The sequence below is a fragment of the Papio anubis genome, chromosome 14 (assembly GCF_008728515.1).
Source record: "Papio anubis isolate 15944 chromosome 14, Panubis1.0, whole genome shotgun sequence".
Taxonomy (NCBI): Eukaryota; Metazoa; Chordata; class Mammalia; order Primates; family Cercopithecidae; genus Papio; species Papio anubis.
Window position 1 is genome coordinate 15,271,687 of NC_044989.1, and position 19,218 is coordinate 15,290,904.

General features: G+C 36.8%; 1 protein-coding gene across 2 annotated transcripts in view; it reads right to left on the reverse strand.

Annotated features, from left to right (window-relative positions):
- Positions 1–19,218, reverse strand: part of NBAS (NBAS subunit of NRZ tethering complex) — a 405,988-nt gene that overhangs the window by 342,627 nt on the left and 44,143 nt on the right. For both annotated transcript variants that reach the window (XM_021924592.2, XM_003908295.5), the window contains exons 7-9: positions 11,789–11,922; positions 8,853–8,986; positions 7,915–8,013 (exon numbers count right to left, since the gene is read on the reverse strand). In XM_021924592.2, coding sequence (XP_021780284.2) covers positions 7,915–8,013; positions 8,853–8,986; positions 11,789–11,922 — 367 coding nt within the window. The remainder of the gene's footprint in view (positions 1–7,914; positions 8,014–8,852; positions 8,987–11,788; positions 11,923–19,218) is intronic.

Genomic DNA, 19,218 nt, shown 5'->3' on the forward strand with positions numbered 1-19,218 from the left:
GCTACAACCAATGGAAGGGAGAGAGCAACTAAAATGAAATTTATTGCTATCCCTCATTAGGGCAACTTCAAAGCAAGGAACATATCCTAGTCATTATCCCATTCATCCCATTAAATCTCCCAGAGCTTATAGCACAAGGATTTTTAACTGGAGGGGAGGACACCTGATCAAGTCTTTGAGGGTAGGACCTAGATATGCAATTTGTTTAATTTTCAATAGGTAATTCTGCTGTCCACACCTTGTTAAAAGTCATTGGCCTGGCACAGAATGTCAATAAAAGTACTAATGAATAAATTAACTTAGAGTTCTTGGACGTTCTTGCCTGTTTCCTTCCCTCAACCCACAGCTGATGCTAAAGAACATAAGCTGAAGATTTAATTCCCTCTCGATCCTTAGGGTGGATTTAAGCAACTCCACTGCAAAAACACAATATATTCAGCATCTACCTATATGGTTTATTCCATATCTACTTTTTATCCAGATTTAAATGACTGTCCAGGTTCTGAAACCAAATTCCCAATTTCCATCCCAATACCAGCAATTTAATTTTTGAAGTCTTACTCAAACTTGTTCTCCCAGGAAAAGTAAGTTTTGTCTCTGAAGCCTGCTGTTGCCTGCCAGGTATCCCTGACAATGAATCTTTCCACAATGCCTGCTGTTAAACTCTCCACCACAATTTTCCTCTGTCAAATGCTACACAGTAATCTACAATGACCCTCCTTGGTGCTTAAAGAACTGTGGTCTGTGCCCAGTACAGTGCCAGAAAAGTGTGGTAAAGAAAAAGTAAATGACTTGCTTTGGGATTATACAGTTAGAAAGTAGGACAATCAAGAACAGAATTCAGGGCTCCTGTCTCCTATTCCAGTACACATTCTATTACATTAAAAAATAGTTTTAAAATTTTCTGTAGATATAAAACCAACTGTAGTAGTGGTTGCATAACTCTATACATTTAGTAAAAATCAATCAATTATATACTGAAAATCAGTGTCAAAGGGTCATCAAGGAATGTGAACATGAGTGGCTTTTCAAAAAGCACAGCTTCTCCCAAGAAAGTAGGTATGTTCTCTGCCTTTTGACTTTGTTGAGATGTAAATTAGAGTCCAGAAGTAGCTACCTTCAAACACTAATTACCTTTTTGTAGCTATCAAGGAAACGTTGGAAATACAAAACCACGTCAGATGTTGCTTATAAAAATTTTCAACAAAATTGAAAACAAAAATAGGAACAAAATCACAAAAATAAAAAAGTTATATACTACTGAAAGCAGTAAGTGCCACTTAAAAATCTATACATAAAGTGTTCTATTTGAACCTAACTCATTAAGTGTTATTTGGGACTGTATGATTCACAGATAGGGTGTAAACTCCTACAGGGCAGGTACTACATTTGAATCTCCAGCAGCAAGCATAGTACCCACCGTGAACAAAAAGCTTAATGCCATCTCGTCTAACAATGCAGAGATCAGAGAATCTTCTCAGCCAGAATTAGGCTGTAATCTCTGCTAAAACCAACAGAGCAAAGAGAACATTAAGAATACAAAAAAGATGGCAGCGAGGTGTTGGGGTAGGTTGAAGAAAGGAAGCAAGACTGGAATGAGACAGTCTGAGTATTTAAGGATAAAATACATTAGGCTGTGAGTTAGGATATGTAAGAAAGAAAATACTCAAAATCAGCATATTCATAGAGCTTATCCCAAAGCTTCTCAACTAATTTTTGTTTCATATTACCAAATTTACCATCTCAGTTTCTCTTCTTCAACAATGCTCGCAACATTAGACAAAACGATGAATTTCATAAAACCCTGAGTTTGTATATTACCAATTTATCGAAATTCAACTCTGGCTGATTTTCTTCACATTTATAAAATCTTTGTGGATGATAAACATCACAGGCCCACATTACTGGAATAACGGAAAATAAATAAAAATGTGATAAATAGGCCGGGTGCAGTGGCTCATGCCTGTAATCCCAGCACTTTGGGAGGCCGAGGCGGGTGGATCACAAGGTCAGGAGATCGAGACCACGGTGAAACCCAGTCTCTACTAAAAATACAAAAAAAAAAAATTAGCCGGGCGCGGTGGCAGGCGCCTGTGGTCCCAGTTACTCAGGAGGCTGAGGCAGGAGAATGGCGTGAACCCGGGAGGCGGAGCTTGCAGTGAGCCGAGACCCCGCCACTGCACTCCAGCCTGGGCGACAGAGCAAGACTCCGTCTCAAAAAAAAAAAAAAAAAAAAAAAAAAGTGATAAATATTTCAGCTTCTTTCATTTAAAAAAAAAAAAGACCACATAATAGAAAATACAAACAAGCTAGCAAAATTTTCGTCATATACAACAGGCCACTTACACATGCTCCTTGCTTTACAACAATCTTCATTCAGACACAATAATGCAGTCATCCATCTCCAAACTGACTGCCACCAAGAGATGTATATGATTGTATAACCAACAAAAGGCCCTCTTTCTTTGGTTTGATAATATATCAAACTTTCCAGACATTCTTATTTAAATGGAGACTGTCCCTCAAAAATACCCTAAATTGCTTAGACCCTAAGTCAAAAAGTAAACGTCTTAAAAGTAATAAGTATAATCTGACTTTAAGGAAATTTATCCCATAATAACTATTCAGTATGATCATTTCAATCCTACAGTCCCACTTACCTTCCTGAAATAATGCCAGGAAAAAAGAAATCAAATATTGACTCTTGTAACAACTGAAGAGAGTGGAGTAGTCAGTATGAAATAAACAATCAAACAAAAACAGTCCAGCATTAAGATATAAAATACCCTTCTTTTAAAAGAGAGGAGAGAAAAAAAAAAACACACAGACGTGGGGTATGAAGAAGAATACAAAATGGAAAAGGAGAAAAAAGGAAAAGTCAAAAGAAACATAAATTTTCTTCTCTACTCAAAAAATAAGAGTTATTTATTCAAGGTGCCCTCAGAGCCAGAGCTCATATAGTATTCATTGCAACTTTTACAAAGGTGTATACGACATATTCCTTGCTTTCAAGTATCTGATAGTCTAATTGGAGATATGAGATATGTGTCCAACTATTTGAACTACCATAACAAAATTCCTGAGACTGAGTAATTTATGAAGAACAGAAACCTATTTTCTCACAGTTCTGAAGACTGGGAAGTTCACAAGGTGTGGTGAGGTTGGTTGTCTGGTGGGAGCTGCTCTCCATTTCCAAAACGGCACCTTGTTGCTGCATCTGCCAGAGGGGAGGAACTCTGTGTCCTCACATGGCAGAAGGTGGGAAGACAACGCGTGGAGCCTCTTCTATGAGGGCCTTAAACACATTCATGAGGGAGGAGTCCTAACAGCCTCATCATGTCTTAAAGGCCTCACCTCTTAATGCCATCGCATTGGCCATTAAGTTTCAACACATGGATTTTGGAGGGCAGATGTTCACACTATAGAAGGATATATTCATCAAAATAGAAAACAATTAACAATAAAATATGTTGTATTTAAATAGTGCCCAAACTGTGGTACAAACACAGAATAGCAGTTATATACAAGATAACGAGTAGGTCCTTGTCACGTGTGGCGTGAACTAGTACCTGATCATCTACGAGTCACCAAGCCTCTAGTATCTCCCTATGGAATCAACATTCCTCAAACCACAAATGATCGTATTTCTTCAGCTCAAAAATTTGAGTCCCCTAAAGAATAAGCTGCCTCTTATCACTCCCAATTAACGGGCCTCGACCTGCCCTTCCCATGTCCTATCTCCTACCACCACTATCACCTCCCTTGTCCTCAGACACACACTCTACAGTGTCAGCCAAGCTACACCACTTACAATTTCCCAAAACTACACCATGACTTCTTTTCCCTTGCCACTATTAACATTGTCACTTTGTCTAGAATGTCCATCATATCTGGATTGTATCCATTCACCAAAACAAGTCCAAGTGCTACCTGCGATGCTTCCCTGCTCCTTCAAGTAAGTAGTAGCTCCTTTATTTGGACCCCCACCTCACTGTATCTGCATCCCTTTAAGGCGCTTATTTATAAATAATATGAATATATTTATATTTATATAATAAACATATAATATATATTTTAATATATGTGAAATACATTTTTATATATTATATACGTTTAGATATGTAAATGTATATATACACACACACACACATAGAGCATTCAGAGAAAGAAATGTATTTTAGACATTAGTAAAAAATATATGCATACACTGGCCGGGCGTGATGGCTCACGCCTGTAATCCCAACACTGGGAGTCCGAGGCGGGAGGATGACCTGAGGTCAGGAGTTCGAGACCAGCCTGGCCAACATTGTGAAACCCAGTCTCTACAAAAATACAAAAATTAGCCAGACCTGATGTCAAGTGCCTGTAATCCCAGCTACTCAGGAGGCTAAGGCAGAAGAATCACTTGAACCAGGGAGGCAGAGGTTGCAGTGAGCTGAGATCACACCATTGCACTTTAGCCTGGGCAACAGAGTGAGACTCCATCTCAAAAAAAATAAATAAATAAAATTTAAAAATATATATATATATGAATACACACATATATTATTTCCTAAGAATATGAGATCTTAGGTCAGAATTGCTCTCCATCTTCACATCTCCCCTAACCCCTAACATGGTGCATTCCACAAGGCAAGCCACAATAAAGACGGTCACGGAAAGCAGGCCAGATAAAGATAAAATGGACTTTCCACCTCACCAATCATCCTAATACCAACAACTTCTGTAACTGAACATACACGCTTTTTAAGAAACATATTCAAAAAGTATATATATGTGCTGAGAAAGTGAGGTATTAATAACTACACTTTAAAACAACAAAATTAGCAGGGCGTGGTGACCCATGCCCGTAATCTCAGCACTTTGGGAGACTGAGGCCGGTAGATTGCTTGAGCTCAGGAGTGCAAGATCAGCCTGAGCAACATGGCAAAACCCTATCTCTCCAAAATCAACAGCCAGGTGTGGTGGCGTTCGCCTGTGGTCCCAGCTACTCGAGAGGCTGAAGTGGGAGGATCGTTTGAGCCCAGGAGGTTGAGGCTGCAGTAAGCCAAAATCATGCACTGGACTCCAGCATGGATGACAGGGTGAGACCCTCTCTCAAATAAATAAATAAAATGAAACCAAAAAATCAACTTGAACTAAACCCAAAAGACTTTAAAGGAGGAAACCCTGCTTAAATGATAAAATGTGATCCCAAAGTAAATGTTAACATAAACAAGAGGTCACCCTCAACAGAAATCAAACTAGCAATCAGAGTGCCATGGGTACTGTATATGCACTGTCAAGGCTTGGCAAAATTCACAATAAAGAACTGAGCATGTCACAGCAAAACAAATTCTATCCCATTTCTAATAGCAAGATTTAAATTCAAGACTTAATGTGAAGCTAGACACAGAAAATATAAGATCTAACATATTAAATATTAAAAGGCCAGTCTTTATATAAGAATTTGACAAAAATAAAATCAAAATGGCATGATTTTATTATTGTAATATGTTTATTTTATAATCAAAAATGTTTTGTTGTAATAAATTGTGTAATTATTTGCAGCATATAGGATTACATTCAATACTATAAAATGTAAAGACCTCTAACTTCACATATAAACATTCAACTATATCCAAAATAAAACAGAAGTCTATTATCATTTCAGATTACCTACTGTTAATATTTTAAAATTATTTTTAAATTTTTAATTTAATATTAAATATTTAATTTTTAAATTAAATTAATATTTTTAAATTTTTAAATTTTTTTAGTTAGCCAGATTTTTGAAACTGATCATCAAATTTCTTAAGGATAAACAACTAACTCTTAAACAGAGCCACACAAATCAAAAGGAGTAAGTTAAAAGTATTATATTTATTCAATACTAAATAATAACTTTACCTATCATTTCCTGAAAACCTACCATGTGCTGAATATTTAATCCTCAAAACATCCTGGGGCTCACTAAATATTCATTTCAACTCCCTTTTGTCTTTTTTTAAGAAAGATTTTTTAAAAAACCAAAGAGAACTTCTATAAGTGAAAAATATAACAATAAAATCTAAAATCACGATAACTAATTTAAAAAGGAGATGCAGCACAAAAGAATTTATAATATAGGAAACATATCAGCAAAAATTAACCAGAATATAGATTTTTTCAAAATAAAATCATATGTATCAGTAATTTACTATATTTATAAAAGATCTCAAAAAGTGTTTCAAACTACTTTCTTCAGTAAGTACATGTATTTATACAGAAAAAATTAAAATAATATTTTACTTCTCTCTTTTCCACAAAAACAAAGTAAGGGGGGAAAGGAGAGAGGGAAAAAATTAAAGGTCATTCTAGGAGACCCTACATCTAGATAACAGAAATCCCAGAGAATTTAAAAAAAAAAAAAAAAAGAAGAGGAAATAATCAAAGAAATAATTCAAAGAATTTTCTCAAAAGTGAGATTTTTGACTATCCAAAGTGAAGGGCCAGCACTGTGGATATTAGTAAACCTATGCCAAGTCATAACATGGTCAAATTTCAGAACACTGGGGGAAAAAAAGAAAATCTTACATTCCAGAGAGAAAGAAGACAAAAAGCAGAGAAAGAAAGAAACATGGGGTTTATACTACGATGACATTCTCAAGAGCAACACTACTAGAAGCTAGAAGAAAATAGGAAAATACCTTCAAAATTTTATAGAAAAAGTATTTCCATCCTACAATTCTATTCAGTCAAATGATCAGTTAAGTGCATGAAGATAAAATGAAGCCATTTTCAGATATGCAGGGCTTCAAAACAATGTATTTCCCATGTACCATTTCTCAGGAAGTTACAGGAGGTTGTGACCCACCAAAACAGTTAAATAAACCAAGAAAGAAAAAAAAAAAAAAATCTAAGGAACAGGTCATGCAACCAGAGAGAAATAGGGAAGCAATCTTCTGCATAACGGTGAAGTGAAAATCCAAGACAATAGCTATGTGGCAGGTGTTAAATCAAAACTGGAGCAGATCAGAAAGTTCTGAGATCTCCATCCCTGGCCATACCACACTGAATGCACCTGATCTTGCATGATCTCAGAAGAAAGTTCTGAGACCTCTTCAAGATGATCAAACAGCACACCTAAAAGGAGGTTTATACTATGGAGGTGAGTTTAGGGGAAAGTCTGTGATAAGTACATTTCAAAACATGGCAAATTAAAAAGAATTATTAACTACAAGGAGAATAAACAAGTAAGAAGTTACCAGGTGGGTCTTCCTATAGCATACAAAGCCCTGCATGATTCAGCACTCACCGCGTTCTCTTTGACCTCACCTTATTACTCTGGATCACAATCTGCTTCAGCCTAACTAGCTTCACTGCTGTTCCTAAAAATGCCAAGCACACTTCCAACTCAGGGCTTTTGCTCTGGCTATTCCTGCTGCATAGAATACTCTTCTCCCAGATACCTAAAAACTACTAATACCCTTACCTACTGCAGGTCTTTGCACAAATGTCACTTCCTCAGTGAGGGTAATGTGGCCACCGTATTTCAAACTAGAACTTGCACCCTACTCTCCCAGCCTTCCACTCTCCATCTCTGATTATTTTTTCCCATAATACTTAGCTCCTCGCATACTTTATATTCATTGTTTGTTGTCTGTCATTCCCTCAAAAAGTTCCAGGAGGAAGATATACCCTAAGCACCTGGAACAGTATGTGGCACAGAGTAGGAAATCAATATATGCTTGTCAAATGAAAAAATGAATAAATAAAAATGGAAAATCATTGAAATCATGAAATACTATACAAGCTTCTTGTCTTACCTATAAGTATCATCTACATAATAGTTTATTCTATCTGAATAAATATAGTTTATTCTATCTAAATCTATGCCAACATTTCTATGTCCACCTAATATTCCACTAAATATGAGAACAAATGGTTACTTACCTGTGACCAGGGTGGTAAATAGCTGTGTTGATTCCATGAGGATAATGACTACTGAAGCTGAAACAGTGACTTTCTTGGTAGCTCTGATTTGTTCCAACACTAAATTTAAGAAGGTAAGAAAGAAGTAAATACCATTAAACCACAATGAATATCACTAAATACCGAATAAAGTATTTAGAATTTAAAAGACAGACAATACCAAATATTGCTGAGGATATAAAACAACCAGAACTCTGATACGTTATGAGAAGGTAACTGATAAAATCATGTGGTAAAAAGTGTAGTTTTTTATAAAAATAAACTACATCTCCCCTATGACCCAGCAATCCCAAGTGAAGATAATGACCCAAGAGAAATGAAAATGTATATCCACAAAGACTTGTACAAGAATGGTTGTAACAGCATTATTTGCAGTGGCCCAGAACTGGAAACAAGGTTCTATCAATAGAAGAACAGATTTTTAAAATCATGAGCTATTCATACAATAAAATACTAATCATCAATAAAAAGGAATAAACTAGTGATATATGTAAAAATATGAATAAATCTCAAAATATGATGAATGAAGGAAGACTCAGACAAAAGAGTACATACTACAGTCATTCCTAGGCATCCTTGGGGGACTGGATTCAGGATGCTCAGAGGATAACAAAATCTGCAAACGTTCAAGCCCTTGATATAAAATGGCATAGTAGGCCGGGCGGGGTAGTTCAGGCCTGTAATCCCAGCACTTTGGGAGGCCGAGGTGGACGGATAATAAGGTCAGGAGATTGAGACCATTCTGGCTAACACAATGAAACCCTGTCTCTACTAAAACTACAAAAAATTAGCCAGGCTTGGTGGAGGGCACCAAGATAAAAAAAGAAATATCAAAATCTGACATTAAACCAGAGAAATAAAGAATATTTCAAGTATGGCTTCCCAAAGTACATTTTTACCTTACAAGGTAACTTCTAAGTTCTCCTCGGTAATTGATGACCAGGAGTTCTGCAGACCACTGTGCACTTGCTTTATATTCTAAAAAGATCAACCCAGCAATGGCATAGCTTAAGTCACCTATAAAACTAGATGCCTACAGAAGAGGAGGAAATTAAGTTACTAAAAAAAAAAACTAGATAAAAGTTGACACATTCATAATCAGAGAATATCTGATATACTGGCTTCAGGTACACTTCATGCAAGATAACTTCAGAATTGCTCTGTATACTCAAGAATCATGCAAGTCAGAATGCCTAGATCTAGACACTCAAATCTAGACCATCCCTCTCAGACACAGGCTGAAACCACAGCAGTCCCTTTGAAGAAGATGTTCACCTACATAGTAAATTTCTATTCAGATTTTATGTCAATTACAGAAAAAAATAAAGATAATGCCACCATTCAGCCTCTAAAAACTCTAAGAACTTGTTTAAAGATAGAAGCTTCCAAATGTTAACTTCCGCTGCCAGCAATAGCCTGCGGTAAAAAAAAAAAAGTCTCCAGTTTCCATTTGCCTAATCAGCAACCTAAAGGAAACGACACATAAAATACTCACTCAATGTTAACCTTTCTCCATTAACTAAATACCAGGCTAAACTGCTAAAGATTTGAAGGCCTGTACACCTTGGGAAGCACACAAAATAAAGCTTATCACCCATGAAGGGGATTCGAATATGCCAACCCAAAATATGCCACTTTGGCATAAGGATTATTTTGAGCTGAAGGCAACTGAGAATCAACAGATGCAGGAAAAATTCTTTGCCCTCCCCTTAAATGCCTAAAAACAAGGCATAAATTTCTCTTTGTGAAAGTGCTCCTCAGTACCAGGAGGAGGAGATGGACTCATCCCTGGAGACCGGAAGTCATATCAAGACGAGTCTGTGCAAACAGACTTTATTAAAATCCCCTTCTTCCATGAATTTGTCCATGCATTTCTTAGTCACTTTCCCACAACTTACCACCTGAAAAAGCCAAAATTCCCTTTCCTTTGTTTAGTCACGTCTCAACAATTTATATTCCTTTATTAAAAAGGTATATAAGACTGGACGGGGTGGCTCACATCTGTAATCCCAACACATTGAGAGGCCAAGGTAGAAGGACCACTTGAAGCCAGGAGTCCAAGACCAGCCTGGACAGCAAAGCAAGATCCTATCACTACAAAAAGTTTAAAAGATTAGCCAGGTGTGGCTTCACTGTGATCACTATCATTACACCACTGTGCTCCAGCCTGGGCAACAGCAAGACTCTATCTTTAAAAAAAGAAAAAATGGTATATAAGCCTGAGTCTAACCACTTCTTTGAGTTTTCACGTCTTTTCTGAGAAGCTCCCTGTACATGTAAAAACATTAACATCAATAAAAACTCTACAACTTTTCTCCTGTTAATCTGTCTTTTGTCAGTTTAATTTGCAGGCCCCTACTGCTAAATTTAAGCAGGCAGAGAAAAAGTTTTTCCTCCCAAACCCCCCTGAATAGTTCCTCATTGTCTAGAACCACATAGTGAACACTTAATACATGGCTAGTCCGAATTGAGATATGTCATAAACATAAAAATACACATCAAATTTCAAAGATTTAAAATCAAAGAAAGAGCATAAAATACCACATTAATAATGTTTTATATTGATTACATGTTGAAATAATATTTTGGATATATTGGATGATATAAAATATAGTATTAAATAAATTTCACCTGTTTCTTATTTCAGTTTCTCATTGTTAAATAAACTTAAATAACAGTTACTGTTAAATAAACTTCACCTGTAGTTATCGTATATGTGACCAAATATAAAATTACATTTGAGCACACATACAGCTCACATTGTATTTCTTTTAGCCAGAAACAGTCTAGAAAATAAGAACCCAGACTCCTTAGTTTAGCTAAGATTCCCAGAATATGAGCACAACACACATTTTTAGTTTCTCCACTCATTATTTCTGAAAAAAATCATTCTCTCTATCACTGGTTTTCAACCCTAGCTTCTCACCAGAATCAGCTGAAAAGCTTATGAACGATATTAATACCCAGGCCCCACACAGATCACATGAATCAGAATCTCTGTGAGTAGAGCCTGGGCAATCTGGTAATTCGTTTTTTTCTTTTCCTTTTGCTTTATAAGCAAAGGACAGATCACTGCCTTCTTTCCATCACTAGAGCTTTATAACAACTTTCTGTACCTATATTTAGTGTTTACTTACTACCACGTGATTTACATCTGGATAATCCCCAGGTGATTCTAAGATACAGCCAGAGTGAGAACCACTGTTCTAGCTGACCCTGTATCTTGTTCAGTTGATGAAGAAGGATACAAACTAAAAAGCATTAGATTCCTAGAAGAGACACTATTAACAGAATTGTCATACAAAAGTCATTTTGTTCCCACTCAATCTTAGTTTTCTAGACAAAATGAGAACAACATCTGCCCAACCTACTCAAATGGCTGCTGTGAATATAAAATCATAATATATATCAAAGGCATTAATAAAGAATAAACTAGTACACAAATACAAATTACTACTACCATTTGTTTTTCTCTACTCTCCTTTTCAATTTCTATTTCCTGTAAGGTAACAAATTCCAACTCCTCTTGAAGTTGTTCCTGTTGCAACAGACCACTGACTTCTTTCCATCACTAGAGCTTTATAATAACTTTCTGTACCTATATTTAGTGTTTACTTACTACCACGTGGTTTACATCTGGATAGTGTATCACAAAATACAAGGAATAAATATTGCATGTATATAGATTTCTAACTAGATTCTGGACATCTTAAGTCCACAGCTTATTATTCTGATTTATATTTGTATTATCCTCCCCTTCACCCTCTTTTATTCAAGTATCTATACATACATGACATTGAAAAAACTATGTTTTCAATTTAAGCTATGTACATACCGGGGAAATGACAAAGAGTTCACTTCCCATGAGATCAAACACCCTCACAGTTCCTGTGCTTTCAGCATAGGCCAGTAGGGTACAATCATAACTCCATGCTACCCGTCTCCACTGGGGTTTCGGGTCTTTCGGAACTAGAACGAAAGAGACAAGAGGTGCTTTTAACAATATATTACAAAGACAGTTAACGCTTTTAGTAACTGCAACTAAAGTAAGTATTCAAGTATAATAATTACATCATCTCCTAAGGATCTCTAATAATGCTTCCCTCAATAAAAAAGAGCAGTTTCCAGAAACACACTTCAAGTAAGAGTGGGAAATACAAACCACTGCCAACTATGCCCTATTTATTCTAGAAGCAAAGTCTACTGATGCATGGTCTGATGAATGCTGAGCAGCCCCTGGTCTGGTAAAGGCCCAGGAATAATACACCGCAAAATACCTGTAATATTGAGAGAGATCCAAAGCATACAGAATGGGCAGACAATATTAACAATTCCAATCCAATGAGTTTCACTCCTCTAAAAGCCAAAAATAAAAATTGCAACTTGATCTTTTAAATACATCAAATACAGATGCCAAGATACAAATTGGGACTATACTAACATTGTATTAGAAAGGGGAGGAATATATACACATATATATACACACATATACATACATACATATATAGAAAGAGGCAGGTAAATCAAGGACTCATGAGTCAATCACACAATTTCAAGATTTTGATAACATCTTAATAATTCTAATAACTCAACAACTGAACTTTTTCCTGTTCTGAATTTTCAGTAAAATGGAGAGAAAGGCTACCAGCTGCAAAAGAAGAAAAAGAGGATGTGAAATTCTAAGTCAGATTTGTTCGAGGTTTTTTATTGTTGTGTTTTGTTTGCTTCGGTTTCCTCTTATTGGAATTTCAGAACTGAAGAGTCAGGTAGACAGATAAGTGTTCTTCCTTTCCCAACAAGAATTCAAAATGATTAGGAGATTCAAGGTGACACCCCGAGTCAAGAGTAGAACAAAACCCAGAACATCAGCATCCTGTCTTCCCACGCAGTGCAGGTGGCATTACAACATGCCGCCTCTCCACCAGGGTCTTACAATTGCCTCAAAAATGCTCCAGCAATATATGGCCTTCTCTTGATGCCTCTGCTACTATTCCAGCTCAGGTCTCACCATCTCCTGCTTGGCCTACTAACAGGCCTTCCGCCATCTGTCTCTTCCCTTCTATTCCTTCCTCCATACTGTCAAAATGATATCTTTCTAAAATAACAAGATAAGCAGATCACATTCTTCTGCCACTTTAAAATCCCTGAAGGTTCTCCATTTCCAACAGAACCAAGTCCAAACTCCTCAATATATATGAAAGGCCCGTCACAAAAGGCCCCATTGTAGCTTTCCAGTTTTGCCTTCTACCACTTTCTCTGTCAAATACCTAATAACCCACTCATACCACGCCAACCTGGCAAATGAGCAAATATGTGCCTTTTTTTTTTGAGACAGAGTCTTACTCTGTCGCCCAGGCTGGAGTGCAGCGGCGCAATCTCAACTCACTGCAACCTCCATCTCCTGGGCTCAAGCAATTCTCCTGCCTCAGCCTCCTGAGTAGCTTGGATTACAGGCATGTGCCATTACGCCTGGCTAATTCGTTTGTATTTTTAGTAGAGACGGGGTTTCACCATGTTGGCCAGGCTGGTCTCGAACTCCTGACCTCAGGTAATCCGCCTGCCTCAGCTTCCCAAAGTGCTGGAATTACAGGTGTAAGCCACCGTGTTCCACCCATATGTGCATTTTATACATATTGCTGCTCTACCCAGGCTGTTCATCTCCACTCTTACTCATCCTTCCAGGTCTAGTTTGTTACCCTCTCCTTCCTTGACACTCTTGAAAACTGGCTGCTCTGTGACCCCAAATATTCTGTACACACCTCTTGCATAGCATTTATCACATCATATTATTGTTTACATAATTATTTGCCCCACAAGTCTCTGAGGTCATTGAAATCAGAAACAATGTCTTACTCAACATTCTATTCCCAGGATCTGGAACACAAAGTGATTAATGTTTCACTAATGAGTGACACCTATGTCTCTCAGAAAAAAAAATCTCTATTAACATGGCAAGGTAATGGTAAGGACCATCCCTCCAGGACTACCAGTGAAATGTGAATTCTATAACGGAAGTCATCTATCTACCTAAAAGAAATAATGTGTAGAGTTCAGACTTCCCTTTACTTCTCTAATATACATTGTGGGAATATATGGGGAAAGTTTCTTCATTTTACAAGTTTCTTTATTTTGATTATTGATCAATAGTTTAAAAGCACACAAAAAAATCCCAGAGAGGTCATTCAGCATGGATAAGTCTAATTAATTTTATTAAAGCCGAACAAGATACTGCATACACTCTGGAACAGCCATTTTTGTAAGTGGGAATAACTTTTTTAAAAAGATCAGTTCCCTGTCTTTAGACTGCTAAAATAAAAAACCAAACTTCAAAGCAGACATAGGTGCAAAATAACATAGGTGCAAAATAACAAAAGAATAAAAAACTGGCAAATGCACAGATGCTACATAAAAACCAGCAAGATGACAATTTTGCCCTGAAAAATATTTATGTGCTAAGGAAACACTGCCATGTGATAACAGATTTTTTCTCTTATTTCATTTTGATAAGATAAATAGATTCTATGCACTACACTGCATCTGCAAGGGATTTGCTTTTACCATTACTTCTAGTTACAACCAGTAACTCCAGAAAACTCAGCATGTGTTTTGACCCAGATAAAAATACATTTTCGTTACAAGATAAGATTTCACGTAACAATGTGGAAATAAAGACTTTATCACTGGATTTTTCCAGTTGCTCGTGTGGCTTGGGAAAGAAATGAACAGTATAGATTTTTACAAAGCAGGTGTCAATGAAGTTGTCTGAAAAGTAAGCAAAAAACACTGATGGTAAAAGTTAACCAGCAAATTGACAACTGATATGTGCAAGGTGAAAAAGTTTACACCCCACTCATAATTTCATCAGCTGTAGCTCCTCAAATCTGCCCAATTGCCAAGCTCTTTCCCACCTCAGTGCTTTTGTGGATGCTATTTTCTCTGCCTGGAATGCTCTTTCTCTAACACTTCACTGGCTTTTTTTCATCTTTCAAGCTTCACTTTAAATAGCGCTTCCTTAGAAGGCATTCTGTGACCACCCTAAGTAGCCTCTGAGCCCCATTATTTTTCAGCAGTCCAATGATTTCATGTCCTTCACAGCTCTTACACCAAATAATTATACATTTGTTCGTTATATCAGTCCGTTTTCATGCTGCTGATAAAGACATACCTGAGACTGGGCAATTTACAAAAGAAAGAGGTTTAATTGAACTTATAGTTCCACATGGCTGGGGAAGTCTCACAATCATGGCAGAAGGCAAGGAGAAGCAAGACCCGTCTTACACATATGGCAGAAGACAAAGAGAGAATGAGGAAGATGCAAAAGCAGAAACCCCTGATAAAACCATTAGATCTCGTGAGACTTATTCACTATCACGAGAACAATATGGGTGAAACTGCCACCCATGATTCAATTATCTCCTACTGGGTCCCTCCCGTGACAGTGGGAGTTATGGGAGTACAAATCAAGATGAGATTTGGGTGGGGACACAGAGCCAAACCACATCATTTGTCAGACTTTTTACTGTCTGCCTTATTCGTTAATCTATAAATTCCAAAACATCAGGAGCTGTGTCCATTTTGTTCATAATGTTTATGACCAGTGCCTAGTACTCTGGTGGGACATAACAAACACCCAAATTCTCAAGGAGCAGACTTCAGTCCAGTGCCCATTTACCCAAACTAGAAATGGAAATGAGCAAGAATTTAAAAATAATAAACACTGGGTTCTCGTCTCAGTGCTACCACAAGACACCTGGGTATGACCTGGGTATGGCCTCAGTTTCCTCATTTTCATAGTGAATTCAATGAACAATCTCTCATATATGTACATTCTTTACTTCCAAGTTAAGAACCAGTGAGCAAGGGCAAACTAGTGGGAATGGAAAGACATCAGAGAAGCCAAATATGTAAATGTTTAATAGTGTTGCCAGAAGAACACAAGAGAAAAACCTTAACAATTATGCAATAAGAAAGGCCTAAATATAAGAAATTCTGACTTTATAAAGAAAAAAGTGACAAACGGTAGATGGAGGGAGGGAGGGAGGGAGGAAGGAAGGTGGAAAAGAAGGAAGGAGGGAAGGAGGAAAAGAGGAAAAGGAGGAAGGGAGGAAGGGAGGGAGGGAATTCTCTATGGAAAAAGATGCCACAACAAATTTAAAACAAATCAATTGGGTAAAAACAATAGCCATAAACTTTGCAAATTTGAAGAAATCTACAAAACTGCTTATCTAGAAGCTTAATGAACTTAAAGCAGGATAAACTCGAAAGCCGTCAAGGCACATGATAATCAATGTCTGACAAACAATAACAAAGAGAAAATTTTAAAGCAGACAAAGGAAGGACAGACACCTTATATCTAAGGAAACAATAGCAATGACTCCCAAGTTCTTGTCAAAAACAAAACAATGACATCTTTAAACAGCTGAAAGAGCCAGGCTCAATGGCTCATGCCTGTTATCCCAGCACTTTGGGAGGCCAAGGCGGGCAGATAACGAGGTCAGGAGTTCGAGACCAGCCTGTCCAAAATGGTGAAATCCCATGTCTACTAAAAAATACAAAACTTAGCTGGGTATCGTGGTGCACGCCTGTGATCCCAGCTACTTAGGAGGCTGAGGCATGAGAACTGCTTGAACCCAGGAAGTGGAGGTTGCAGTGAGCCAAGATCGTGCCACTGTACTCCAGCCTGGGTGACAGAGCAAGACTCTGGCTGGCCAAAAACAAAAAAACAAAAAAACAAAACTATATCCAATACCTGCACTATATCCAAGAACCAAATTCTTTTAAATGCGAAACATTCATGAAGACAGAATATACGCTAGGCCATAAATCAAGCCTCAATAAGTGAAAAAGGTTAAATGTTCTTGTTTATGTTCTCTGGCAACAACAGAATTAAATTGGATGTAATTAACAAAAAGATGCTTATATTAGAATAGGCTTAAATGTTTATATATGAAAAAAAGTTTAAATTCAGTAATCTAAATTTCCACCTTCCATCTACAACAATGAGAGCAAATTAAATCCTGCATGCAGAAGAAAGGAACTAATAAGGGCAAAAATCAAGGTAAGGAAAAAAAGAAATCCACAAAATCCAAAATTTTTTTCTTGAAGAATACTAATAAATGGACAAAACTCTGGCCTGACTGATTTAAGAGAGAAATACCAAGTACAAATCTCAAAACCAATAGAGGGGATGTCAGTACAGATCCTACAGACAGAAGGGTACTAGGGAATATTATAAACATTAAGCAAATAATTTCTACAATTTAGGGAAAAATTCCACAAAAACTAAAATAAAAGTAAACAAAAATTTTTAAAAGCCTTATTAATCTATTTTAATTAAACTCAAAATTTTAAATTGATTAATCTAATTAAAAGACTGCTTACAAGAAAACTCCAAGTTTCACTGGTGAATTCCATCAAACATTTAAGGAAGAAATAATTCAATTCCACACAAACTGTTTCAGAAAATAAAAAAGGAGGGAACACTTGCCAACCCTTTTCAAACCAGCACTACTCCAATACCAAACCAGAATGACATTACAAAAGAGCAATCTAGATACCAATATCCTTCATGAACGCAGACGCAATAATTTGCTATGTTTTATACAATTATCTGCATAAATGCCTGATGATGATTTTCCCTTGCTGGTGGAATCAAATACAATATCTAGTTGCTTGCTGCTCAGAGATCAAGTTCATAAGCATTTCCTGGATTATCTGGATAGCTGGAAGACCATGTCCTAACACCTAAGTTGCTATCCAGTAGAAATGATCAAAAAAGATACTCTGGAAAATGCTTCTTAAACTTCAACCTAAAAATAACTCTTTTTTTAACAACCTATCTTTAAGTGAAGAAATCAGATTACAAAACACTTATTTTCATAGAACATATCTTCAGTAACAGGTACAAAAAAATCTATGAAACAATAGATAATAAAACGTTGATAGTATTTATCTCTTGGTGTTGAGTTTATTTTTCTTTTCTACTTTTTGCTCATTTTAACTTTCTAAAGTTTCTACGAAGAATGTGTATTATTTTTTCAATAGGAAAAAATTACTTTATCGAAACTTACAAAAAAGGGAAAACAGTTATCATACAATCTGAGGATCCTGAATCACAATTCTGGAACAAAATGCTTCATTTCAAAGTCTGGGTGTTTCAGTCAGGCCCAGTGGCTCACAGCTGTAAGCCCAGCACTCTGGGAGGCTGAGGCAGGTGTATCACTTGATGTTAGGAGTTCGAGACATGCCTAATCAACCTGATGAACCCCCGGCTCTACTAAAAATACAAAAATTAGCTAGGCGTGGTAGCAGGCGCCTGTAATCCCAGCTACTCAGGAGGCTGAGGCAGGAGAATCACTTGAACCCCGGAAGTAGAGGTTGCAGTGAGCCTAGATCACACCACTGTACTCCAGCCTGGGTAACAGAGTCAGACTCTGTCTCAAAACAAAACAAAAAAAACCAAGTCTGGGTGTTTCAAATAGTCTATCCTTCCCAACCTTTTTCCTGTCAACACACACAGAGAAAATCATATTTGTATGCCATCTAACAGTAAACTGATGAGGCTGCTGGAAGCCAGAGGCAACCAGTAGAGGCTCAGGCTGTCAGAGTGCCCATCCAGCCACAGAGGGCTGATGGGACCTCACCATACCTATAGTAGGCAAGTTGCTGCGTACAATTAGGAAACTCCCATTTATGGTATCTCAAAATCAAAAATATGAAAAAAATCTGTTGATTAACAGAGTACAACTCTTTTTAAAAACTCTAATTTCATGTGCTATTTTCAGGTCATTATTCAGGTAGAAAGAGAAAATTGAATTACTATTTATGGCCTAACAGAGCCAAAACAAGTTACAATCCACATTTAAAACATTCTCAAATGGCACGTATTTTATAAAACAATAATTGAAAAATATCAAAGTAGAACCAAATAGCACCTATTTCAGTTTGTAGACTCTGCAATATGTAGTTTCAAAAATGCATTAACAACAATCTGGCTCCTTTTCTCCAGGCACACACATGAGATATCATTTGGCATATGGGAGTTATTCCCATAAAGATGAGTCAGATAACAAGCAAATGATCATTACCTCACATTATGTGAAATGGAAAGAAGCCATTAATGAAGTATTAAGGTCATAAATTCACACACTCAGAAGCCATCAAAATAAAACATTAGCTCTCAAAGCATTATCTTCTTATCCTTGCTGCCACATTAACTGTACAACTAAAAACTCTGACAAATATTATAATTTGTATAAAATACAG